The 12,039-nt window shown below is 41.8% G+C and overlaps 1 protein-coding gene and 1 long non-coding RNA gene across 3 annotated transcripts in view; one reads left to right on the forward strand and one right to left on the reverse strand.

Moving 5' to 3' along the window:
• The first annotated feature begins 714 nt into the window (after positions 1-714).
• LOC143155497 (uncharacterized) lies at positions 715-9,147 on the forward strand. The gene is made up of 2 exons (XR_012994426.1): positions 715-1,022; positions 9,059-9,147. It is a non-coding gene; the product is annotated as an uncharacterized LOC143155497 (long non-coding RNA).
• NAALAD2 (N-acetylated alpha-linked acidic dipeptidase 2) overlaps positions 5,024-12,039 on the reverse strand; it is a 36,527-nt gene continuing 29,511 nt past the window's right edge. For both annotated transcript variants that reach the window (XM_076328329.1, XM_076328330.1), the window contains 3 exons: positions 9,065-9,146; positions 8,008-8,100; positions 5,024-6,326 (listed from right to left, as the gene is read on the reverse strand). In XM_076328329.1, the coding sequence (XP_076184444.1) occupies positions 6,137-6,326; positions 8,008-8,100; positions 9,065-9,146 (365 nt within the window). In that variant the 3' untranslated portion in view covers positions 5,024-6,136. The remainder of the gene's footprint in view (positions 6,327-8,007; positions 8,101-9,064; positions 9,147-12,039) is intronic.

The following is a 12,039-nucleotide window of genomic DNA, read 5'->3' on the forward strand; positions in this document are numbered from 1 at the left end:
CATGTTTCTTTCTGCCCGTAGTAAGACAGGCAGGATGCTTGTGTTTTACTCCTCTGCCGTGGCAATGGGCGACGCTGTGCAAGTGCCCAGGCTTCTGCAAGGCTAGGAGCCAGGATAATGCTGCCTGGGCTGCGGGCTGGAGATGGTGTTTTAGCGCAGGCAGGAGGTGCCAGGGCATGCAGGCTGGGGTGCAAAGAGTACGGAAACATGGTCCGGGAGACGGAGAGCGCTGAGGAAGCAAAAGCGGTGTTTCAGGAGGGGGGTGCTGGTTCCAGGAATATCTGAAGGGGACGAGTGATCTCAGAGGGAGCCGAGTTTCTCAGTGCTCAGTGTTCGCAGCTGACCGTGTGTCCCCAGCCTGACGTCCTGCTGCTTCTGGGTTACATAAGGGTGTGTTGTCACAACCGTCGTCTGTGTCCAGCAGCTGTGGCTTGAGTTTCCTTCTAAAAATACAGCCAAGTTTGGAGGTAACGTGGATGGCAGCTTGCTGTCAGCAAGCTGGCAAAGCACATCTGGGGAAGGTGCCATGTAAACATAGCAAGTCTATTCTTATCTGATACCCTCCTATGAAATGCTTTTCCCATTATCGCCTCTCCCGTTCTTTCCCTTTATGGAAGGTTGTAACGTGTTTGCAGTTCACTTGAACCAGGTCCAGCCCCTCCTGCATGAGGTGCCTAACAACCCAGTCCTCCGCCTCCTCCATTCTTTGAGCTCCCCAAACTCACCCAGAAAAAGGATGTGCCTTACAGATTGGGTTGAAGAACAGCTCGGAGATTTTCCTGGATGAGGAAGAAAATGTTTAAGGGTGTAGGATCCATCAGGACAAACGCTGTGTTGAGTCTGACAGGAGCCGCCTTGACTTCACAGATTATAACTGGCACAAGCAAATACAGAAGCAATCCATGGGACAGACAGCTCCTAAACCATTTAGGCTTTCTAAGTTCCTCCTGCTGACGCTGATTAACAGAAGTAACTGCTGAACTTGACTTAGAGCTCAACTTTAATACATCATAGACTTGCAGGTAAATTACAGGGTTAAACGGTAGCCACTCTTGCTTGATTGGAGTTGTTTTTAGTCCCAGTGGTGCAATGAAAACAGTCTTTTGCATTAAAAAACGGCTGCTCACTAAATTCAGCTCCTACTGGTTTCTCTAAGGATAATTTCTGTGTAGCAGGTGTTGCTCAGTGAGGAATGCAGCACTTTGGTTCAGCTCAGAAGAGAACAGCGTAGCAGAAGTGAGATTTCTGTATTTCATTTAATTAGTGTGGTCTTCTCTGCTTTGCCGTAGGGAAGTCCGTGACGTTCACCATCACTCAGGTCTCTTAATGGCACTCTTAACTGTGTGTTAAAAATCCCATGAATGAAAATAGAGGAATTTAGAGTAAGAGCGAGAAAAACCGGGCCATGCTGAGTATATCCTATTCCTACCAGCTGCAGAGAGGAGGTCCCTGGGTGCTTTTCATGCTGTATCACCTGGAGATTCCAGCTCTGCCTCCTTGAGGGTTTCTACAGCATTGCCTGGGAGGTGCAGAAAGTCCTCGGTGGCTTTCAGACACAGTCAGGATCTTTCAGAATCTCACCCTGCTGCTGTTTTCCTTAGGAATAATGTGGGGTCACTGCAGTAGCTCTTCTCTGCAGATGCTGCACATCACCTCTTACCCTCTGAATGACACCACCGCAGGATGAACCATTTCTGCTCTCAAGCAATTTTGTTTTTCTAAAAAGACCCATGGTTGACATATTTAATCATTATTTTGGTTTAAAGAGGAGAACAAGCAACCTTTTAAAGATACATTTATTAATTTTCATGGGTTCCAATCGAGTGCACACAAATAGAGGACCAGCAGCGGCACTTAAGGGGCTGTCTGTTCAGTGGAAAGCACTACAATGAGAGAGTGCAAAGTACTGTCTTTCCCAATAATCGCTCCATGACAAATGCTTAAAGCAAGGAGTAAAGCAGGTATGTTTTAATCCCTTCATGCATGCATATGCTTTAATTCCCAAGTGCTTAAGGGCCTTCCGAATGAAAGGTTGCCCCTGGATCATTAGGCATGAGCACTCCTTGCATGCATCTGATCCTTTTTTAACCCATTTCACCCTTTGCAAGCTCCTGTAGCAATGAGCTTCACCGCATAATCACATCTAATGTGAGTAATCCCTTTGTCTGAAACCTGCTGCCCGATATTTTTATTAGGCAGCGTGGACAGGAACAGCAATAGTTCCTCCACATAAGGAAAGGGTTTTGGGTCACTGAGGGCTGCTGGCCACGTGTGCAGGTCCCCTTCTGTTGCAAAATACTACGCAGTCCATAGAGTTCACACTCTCTTGGCCTTTATGACTATGCAGAGATTATTTTACAGGTTATCTATAGAAGAAGGACAGAATAATAGAAATCGGGTCTGTGGAGAAGTCAGCATACAGCACCGGTACTGATTGTGATAATCTGCTTAACGGGCTGATTGACTGCTTTAGGACCTTTCTCTTGCAATGTCTTTTCCCTAATAGATACACTGAGTTACCCAGTGTGTTTTATTTTTACAACTGTTGTAAAAGAATGCAATTTTAGATCAGCTGAAGCAATTGAAAAGTCTGACCTGGACTTGACAAATGGCTTTGGCTGAACCAGAAAAACGGACAAGTCCAAATGCCCTGTTCTAACACCTGAACTGTATAGTCACTGAGAAGATTTATGAAACTTCTTCAGCCAGTGTACTTGTACTTCAGTCATCAGGATACTGGGATAGGGAAATTTTAATTTCATTGCTCCACAAAGGCAGTCCCTTGATGCATGAGTCAGCTTTGGGAAGGGTTGCCAAATTGCAGGGTGTTGAGAGAAGCACTGGCATCACTTAATCCCAAATGCTTAATCTTCAAAGGTTTTGAGTTAGTTTGAGTTTTTATTAAGCTTAAGGTCTGCAGAGCATTTTTAGGCGGTTCTATTTCTATTTACTGATTGATTGAAAAACACAGCAGAATATTTTAAATTACTACCATTTTTGGTGCAAATGAATGAGTGTTGTAACTGGATTGTGTTTACCACTTCCTCAGTGGAGAATGGAGCCTGTAGGTTATCCCCGCTTTCCAGCCATCACTAAGTTGATCAAGTGTTAGGGCTTCCTTTCCAAAGGCAAACCAAAGGTATTTCAACCATAAGAGAATCTGCAGCAAACTTCCTGACACTGTCCCTTTGAAACTGATTTTCCAGAGACAACTGGCAAACCAAATATCCAAGTGATATTTGGTTCATCCAAGTTTAGTTTTGCCAAATTGTTTTGCGGCCCCAGTCTAGGCTGAAGGGTCTGTTTTGCCCAGCTATATGATTCACTGATTGCTTCAGCCAGGTTGAGTATATGAACTGTGCAAATGGAATTAGGGAAGGACAGAGCAGGTGATCCAGCATTACCCATTTGTAAGGAGAGCCTGAAAAATCCCCCCACGCTTTGAAATTATGGGCAGGCAGAGCTACGCAAATACAGCAGCCTTTGGGCTGGGAGACAGCAGCAGTTGCTTGGTCACCCATCTATAGAAAAGGAGATACTACTGACTGAAGCAGGGCAGGCAATCTCAGCTCTGAGTAAGTGATCTTTTCAACACCAAGAATATGGGACTTTATGGAAATCAATTAGTATCAGCTATTTATAAGTGGTTTGGTGTCCTTATTTGTAAGGGTTTGGATATCATTCTCCCTCGGTAGAACTTTATAGAGAGGAATGGAAGTAGATTTAAGCCATTTTGTATACTTCTCAGGATGTAGCGGGTCGTGAAGAATCGTACATTCATACAGAGTCATCAATTAAGTTGAGAAGAGGAGCAAAGCTATCGATGCCAGCTGTGCATTCAGCCTGATGTGAGCTGTAATTTACTCTTACAGCTTCAAACTGCACACAGAAACAAGGAGAGATAATATGTTCTTTTGCAGCAGCAACGTAATGGGACAGAACTTCAAAGGCTAACTACCACTGAAAAAGTATGTTTACTGGCGAAACATAACTACCACTGAAAAAGTACGTTTACTGGTGAAACATTTGTTCACTGGATTATACCACTAAAGAAATTTCTGTAAATGAAGGAAGAAGCACGCTTCATCAGATATTTCCTTTTTATGTGGAAATTCCTTGTTTGCCTTATCCTCTGATGATCATACAGCAGTGACCGCTGACAGATCCAAAGCTGGCTGCTGTTCACAAGGAAGGGGCACTACTGGCTTTTTTTCCACCATCCAGATGTCCTAACCCTTCCCTGGGGGCACGTTCGGTTACTGCCCATTGCAGTTAACATAAAGCTGTGATGGAGCAGGAAGAGTGGGCGATTCAGGAAAAGGGAAGAAAAAGCAGTGCAGTTACGTACGGGGCACCATTCACAGGGTATCACATCCTTCAGCAACACCTTCAGCTACAGATGTGGAGAGGAACGACTTAATAACTGTGAGTGGCCCCAGTTAGGTAGAAGTAGGGAGAACAACAAAAATGGAGTCGCTGTTCCGGTGTCCTCAGCATTGACTTACTCATGTCTCTCATGTGCATGCTGACGAGGTCAGTTAAGCACCACTTTTTCCAACAGAAGAGGTAAAGCACGGACTGTGGAAGTGTAATTGCCTCCTCATGTGCCTAAGGCTTGATTTGTGAAAAGCAGTTTAACAGTAAATTATGAGCACAACAGCCATAGGTACACAGTCCTTTGTCTTTCAGAGAGGCTTATTGGAAGGGATGCCAATGAAAACCTCTCTCCTTGGTGGCATATACCCCCCAAAACAACTTCCCAAAGGACTCAACTCTAATAATTGCTGGTTCCCTTGTCTGAATTCAAAGCATTTGAGATGAGAACAACTCCTCCTGTAGCCTAGTAATTGTCCTGTTTCTCTAATTCTGTCTTTTTTAGTACCACATCTCTTCTATTCCCCATAAAACAAAAAGGATTTTATTCCCACAACCTGGTGCTTTTTATGGTTGTGAGAAAATCTGTAGTATATTTTACATAAGAGAAGAAATTGGTTATTATCAGCTCCCACAAACTGCAATGTGATTTAATAAAATTCTAGCAATTTTATTAGTTGTAAAGCAGGTAGATGAGAAGTACATTTAAAGGGCAAATGAAGCAAGAATCAATTTTTTTACAAATTAAACAGTTTTGTACAATTACCCTTCTCATGCATTTCGATTTCTCTTTGAAAGTAGAAGCAACTCCTGATGGGAAACCTTCTTCAGGTCTTATCTGAAGACAGAATAACCTCAAGCCCCGTGTCAACAGTGACAATGTCCTCCAGCTCCCTCAACTGGAAGAAGACATCTGCGTGAAAGAGATCTCCTGGGAAAAAATAGGAGCAAAAGCTGCCATGGGTTTGGGACTAGTGAAAGTGCCAAAAGGAGCAGGGAGGTCAGCTTTTGGTCATCCCCCGCCGTCTGCATATCCCAACGTGCAGATAAAGGAGGGAGGTGCACAGTGTCTTTCAGAGGGATGGACACTCATTCCCCGAGAAAATGCTTTTGGATTTCTGCGTGTAAGCAGCTGTTTTCTCTGATTATCAAGAACAGCTAGTACTGCTTAGGCAATCGGCAGGAGGGCTGGTATTTTATTTTTTCAGGATAAGAAAGCAAATCAGTATAATAAGTGCTCATGAGTCCTGCAGAATAGATTCTAAAAAGCAAAGATGCCTTTGATGTCTTATATTATAAAAGTAATTGTCAGAACAAGAAAAATCCACGTGCTGAGGAATCTCACATTTTTTCTCTTGAAATGTGTGCTGTTGATCACTGCCACGGACAAGATTTACAGGTAGCTTGGCAAATAACTGGTTTTGTAATTGTACATCCAGAATAACGGGTCCTCAAAATTGGCAGATCCTCCAGAAAACTGTAATTGGGAACTGATTCTTCCTTCACCCCACCCCCAAATTTGCTTCCATCTAGGGTTGTTCTTAAATCTACAGTTTTGTCAGTATCAGAGAAACAGTAATTTCTAGCTCAGGAGTTCTTTGATACACAGAGTTCCTGCTCACCTTACCAGTACACTTGCATGCATTCAGAAGGTTGGAAACTCAGATAGGTAGGCAGTCAGGAGAGACTGGGTCACTGTAGTAGCCTGACTACAGCACATTTCACGCTTTGCTGTTTGACTGAGCTTTTCGAAGCCATCATCCTACGCTACTTCTTTCAGCGTTTCTGCTGCTGCCTGCACAGTAAAGGCTGCAATGGAAATCTGCCTCTTAACTTCTTCCCAGGCTTCATGCTGATCTGCTTTGCTTTCAATATCAAACATGGCATCATAGATCCCCGGGAAGGACTCTCCAGCATACTTGTTGTGACTGCTTGGAGCAAAGATGACATGTCTGTGGGGAAAGAAAGAAAAAAAATGTAGGTATACTAAATAAAATAACCATTAACGGTGTGCGTGTTCATGGTAGGGAACTGTACGTGTGCTACATAAAGCAGCTGTGAATCCTGTGATGATCAGAACTTGCTAAACACACAGGAAATCTACCCATACCTGTCTTTAAAAAGACAGGAGGAAGCAGCCCCAAGGGCAAAATCTATGGGAAAAGGCAGAGATTTAGGAAAGGTAGCCTTCTCCTTGGGAAGAGATGATGCGTTTGTCTAATTAGGAATGAAACCATGTTAAATTTTTTGAAAATGGGAGCTCAGCAAACCTGCTGAACTCATGTGGCAGTCTGGAACAGGGAACAAAACTAGTTATGGGTGTACAATGAGAAGGGGAACAGAAACCTCAAAAATAACTAAGCAGTTGAATGATGGTCAGCAGATCTGGGAAAGGAAGGGAGGTAAAAAGAGGGGAAAAAAAAAATCTATGGGAGAATTCTTGAGAAGAGCATGAATTCTTCAGAGAAGAAGTGATCATATTAGAACAGAACTGTGCAAAACTATCAATTTTATTTGTTGGTGTTTTTTTTTTTCCTTAAATAATGAATAGTTGCAGATCTGCTTTGAAATTGATTTTGTTCATATGAAGTATCAAAGCACATTTGTAGCATGTAAAAGAGTCCTCCCAAATCAAAATAAACACTAAAACTACATTAATAAATGCAAGCAAGTAAAAAAAAATTAAAAAACCAGACAGCTCTAAATGATACCTAATGCCCAACAAGAACTGTAGAAAACAACCATTTCATTCTTCCAAAAGCGTGAATGACAGTTTATCCTAGAAGGATGGAAGTGTGATTCTCAGTTCTACCTGCCCAAGGGACTTCTGGCTTGGTGTGAAAGCCGTCAGTCAGTGAGTCAGATATATCCAGTCGTTAGGAAAAGGGGGATACTGAGAGTAAAGTGAGGTAGTCACACACCTGACAGTGGAAGCTAGGTTCTTGTCAAGTGTTACTAATAAATGCACTGGGCTTCTATAAAGGGTATTGTGGTGCACCACACATTGTCTTTCTACGGGCCCACGTGCTTGTAGAGAGAAAACTTCAAGAATAACTAGTTAATGATTTGAGCTAGTAGGAGCATCTACAGAAGCAGCCAAAGCTGGGACAGATGGATCTCTGCAGCACAGCTCATGGACCTTTATCTATCCTGTGCTCAAAGGTCACTCTCTCCAAGCTCTCTCTTCTGGACTTCTCTCTTCACCTGACCCTCACTACACATCTGTTCTCGTCCTTTTCTCCCTTTTACTCTACCCTCATTTCTCCTTTCTTTCCGTACAGTTGATTCTCCACTGAATCCTCGCTTTGTACAGGTTTAAAGGAGGAAGTGGTAACAGAAGTAGTACTACACACCTGCAAATAAAAGTCACAGAGTATGATGGCTAATAAAAACAGAGTGCCAGACCCAAGAAGAGGAATTAGGCACCACAAGACTGGTGCAGCCAAGGAGTTCTCCTTGGGGGTTATAAACAAAGTCTGCTACTCACTGGCTTGTACCTAAAACAGAATCTGTTGAGCTGTAATTCCTATATGAGGCCTATACAGCAGTTCAACTGACCAGTCAGTTAGGGTGGGGTTCCCCTGCAAAAAATACGGTGCCTTAGACAGCTGGTCAAGAAACTTGTTGCCTCACCTGTAAAACTTCCTTCCTGGTAAGCCAAGAGGATCAATGAAAGCTCTTTCTATAAACATCAGCTGATCGTTCATGATTCGCACTGCAACTGGACTGCAGAAAATGGAGACGGAGACATTTCACACAATGAGGAAACATGACTTCCCAGTTTCATTTAAACACTTTTCCTCTTCTTTGGACAGAAAAAAACATTACAGTGATGGTCTACAGTTTGCAAAAAGATGACGTTTTGCAAATGGAGATATTCAATACATGTTATATTAATGCATTAGGATTTCTGTGTTAGAAAACTAAACTACAAGATTTCACACTATGCAAAATAAAATGGGAGACTTTCTGACAGTGTCAGATACTTACTTAGTATTAAATGGCACTAGAAACATCCCACTTAACAGAGGGAAGAGGAAGGCTGCAATTTAGTTCAAGATAAAGATAACTAGATTTTGGTGTCCACCCATAAGCCAAGTGTCCAAACTTCTACTCTAATCTATACAGTAACATAGTAAGGATGGGATTCAGTTGCCTAAACACAACTATCTGGTACCATATGAGGTGCGTAGGAGCACCTGGCCACCATCCACTATACTCAGAGGGCACGGGAGTCCCATAGGGCCCTTAGGTTCACAAGCATCATAAGGATATCTTAGATACTCTGAAGCATCATCCTGTCTCCTTGAGGTGTGCTGAAACTACAAATTCTGGCATCACCTACAACACTCAAGCATAGGTGTCTAAATACAGAGCTCATTCCAACTTTAACTTTCACTGCTATCTGCCTTTCCATGTATTACAATAATTTTAACAACAAGCTGATACTAGTAATAAGCTCCACAGCTGATAGTATTCATCATGGGAAGCAGAATTCATCTTAGCAGATATTGCCTGTCTCAGAGTTCAAGGGCTCTATTCTACAGTTATCAGAGAGAATCCTTGTGTAGTCACCGGAAAGAAAGAGCTGCCACCCTGGTACCAGAGCTGCCTGGGTACCTAAGGCAGATATACACACACACACACACATATATATATATATATAATTTTTTTTTTTTTTCAGACTTACTCTTTCTTGTCAACTTGTTCAAGTCTCCTGTGAAATTCAGCAGCAGCCTTTGAGAAGTTCACCACAGCGGAAAAAAGAGGATCTAGAAAAGGAAGGACTTTGTGAGCAACTTCAAAATATCTGCTGAGCCCAATACACCTTTCAGTTGCCCAGTGAAAAACTACATTTGTTTTGCTCATATAATTGCATTAATTTTGTTGTCTTTCCATAATTCATTAGTTTCCCTAGTGCAGACTTTAAAGAGCTGCACTACTAGCGGTAATAGACAAAAACCTTGTGCAATGAGGCCAACAATAAAGCAGAATGCTTGATAAAGCTTTCACAAGTATACATCTTCCCTCTGCCTGGCAAGGAAAAGACTGGCTGGCATTGCAAATGGAGAACTCTGCAGTTTCCTTTTTAACAAAGGAGTGCACTGCAGCGTTTAGGTATAAAAAGCCTGACTTACACAAAAAAATACCAGCTCTTCCAGCAGGCTGTGGAAGGACAGCAGGATTTCCCTCTTGGAACATTATGTCCTATTCATATCATAATGGAATAGTGTGATATGTATATCAAATAGTATTAGGTGAGGCATAAAAGACACAACTGTTATGGAACACCGTGATAGACAGGGTAGACTGAAGTAGCCAAGTCCCGTGCTTGCTCCACACGTGCACTACATTACAGCATAGGAGATGTCTCTGCCGTGACCCTGCGTGCCGTCCCACAGTGCTGCTACTCAAACCCCAGGATTTTGCCTGTTACGCCTGACTATGCGCAGGCAGGCTGGCGGGTAAGTCAGTGGCTTTTTCCTGCTCTGTCCCTGGCAGTACATCCAAGCCATGTGGAATACCTTAGACAAAGAAGCAGCAGGCCTTTCTTTTAATGACAGTATCAGCTGTGACGATTTTCCTGTGGAAGGGTCTATTTAATACAGACCTGGGAAAACTATCAATTTATACAACTAATTTTTGTAGAATAAGTAAAAGGTGGATGTTATGAGAAGAAGAACTTCTGGCCTTATCAAAATTTAACTCAATTACAAAGAAGGAAGGTTTACAACTTGTACATTTTGCCCATGAGTTTCAGAAAACTTTAGCTAAACCAGAGTATCCTCTCTTTGATCGTACAGGAATATGGGGCATAAGATTAGGTCATCTCCTAAATCCAGTCCTCTGTTGGCAACTATGGCCCTTCACTGTTTATAAAATTATCACACTATTTTAGTGTGATAGGCTTTCTGTAGATAGATTTATCACACTGTTTAGCGTGATAGGCTTTCTGTTCCCAGGACTCCTATTGAAAGCTGTTCTGCAGTCTCGTTTGCTCTTCTATTTCTAGCAAACTCACTTATTCATCACCAGCCTACACTTGCTTGTTCTTGTATTAATATTTTTGTTTAGTTTACATTAGAGGCACAGATTTTATGTATGATGTGACCTGTTTACGGACTGCAGTATAGACAGACCTATGTCATGTTGTGAGAGTGAGAATGTACACTCATCCACAACTGTGGCAATAGTTCTGAGTTTGCCAGAGGACAGAGTTCTGCCCTGCTGACATCATGGTTGTATCATGGCAACAGATTATATTTCAGAAGCAGTAGGAGGGGATTTAAGAGAAAAAAAAGAAAGGTCATCTGAAAATATGTAAGAGAATTTGTGCTCATGTTCACTCGCTATTCAGTGCTGTCAGTGGTGGTTTTTCTAGAAAGTATCACAATGTTTCTTTTTTTTTTTTTCTCCCTGCAAATCTTAGTTCCTGATGATAGCATATGACTACAAGTACATATTTAATGAAAAAAGGTTTCCAGCCTTCATTGTTGCAGAGGAGCAGCTGAAATGTGAATCCAAAGGCAAACAAAAACCCTAATCTATTATTTTGAAAGCCAATTATGTGATTTATTCAGGCTTAATTAACAATTTTCTGACATTCAGTGCTGTCAATAGGCAATCCTATGAAAATTCTGAGTGAAATGAATTTTAATTTTCACAGTATTGTAAAAACTACCTATGCATTTTAATGCACTCTGGTGTAATAGAATAAACAAAAATTAAAAGTTATAGTTTCATTCAAGAAATAATTTAAAACTGATCAGGCATCAGAGAAGAGTATTTTCAAACTAAAAAATACGCCTTGTAAAAAACTGGTCAAAGTGACACATCTATACAGTTATTAAGGAGAGGGTTCAGTGATACTTGTTGGGGGGAAGCTAACAAAAAGATTGCTTCTAGAATCTAGGAACAAAAATGGATGCATTGGTCAGAAGATAGTTTGGGCAACTTCTAATCTGAAATGAGAAAGAAACCCAAACAATGAAAATAAATGATTTAACAGAAATTTTGCAAAAAGAAGGTCCAGACTTGGTGTTTCCTTACAAGATATGTTGCAGTAAACACAAGAACATATGGAAATAAATCCTTGTGTTATGCAAAATCTCAGACCAGATGATCCACCATGCAAGGCTTCCTGTCTCCAGTGGCCTTTTTACAAAAAAGGGTGACTTTTCAAAATAGTCAAGAATTTTTCACCTAAGCCATTACATGAAGTTTTAAACATCATTTTTAGTTTTCTCCAAATGAGGATTCGATTTGAGTTACTTCTAATGTTTCACACAACCCGAAAGAGTACTGCATCTCCAAAAAGCTAGTTAATGTCTCTAAACCATGGGTCCCTTAGTTAGCAAGTGAATTAGGACTGACTGAAAAATCCTCCTTGGTCCAGAAACACAAGGGGTGAATGAGACAAGAAGAAAGAAAGAAGAGAGAGAGAGGGAGAGAAAGAAAATTACTGTGGAAGCTATCCTAGCCTGGGATCCAGGACACCCTGCTGCTTCCGACTGGTTTTATTTGCTTCATTGCAATGTGTTCAGGTGCTCAGCAAATGGATATGCTTATGCAGAAGAGTTAGAGAAGTGCTTCTGTTGCCTAAAAGCGGTATCCAGGCACTGAGACAGATGGTAAGCAAGTTTCCCAGGGTCAGATGAAGTCTTT

Source organism: Aptenodytes patagonicus, chromosome 1 (assembly GCF_965638725.1).
Source record: "Aptenodytes patagonicus chromosome 1, bAptPat1.pri.cur, whole genome shotgun sequence".
In the NCBI taxonomy this organism is placed as follows: Eukaryota; Metazoa; Chordata; class Aves; order Sphenisciformes; family Spheniscidae; genus Aptenodytes; species Aptenodytes patagonicus.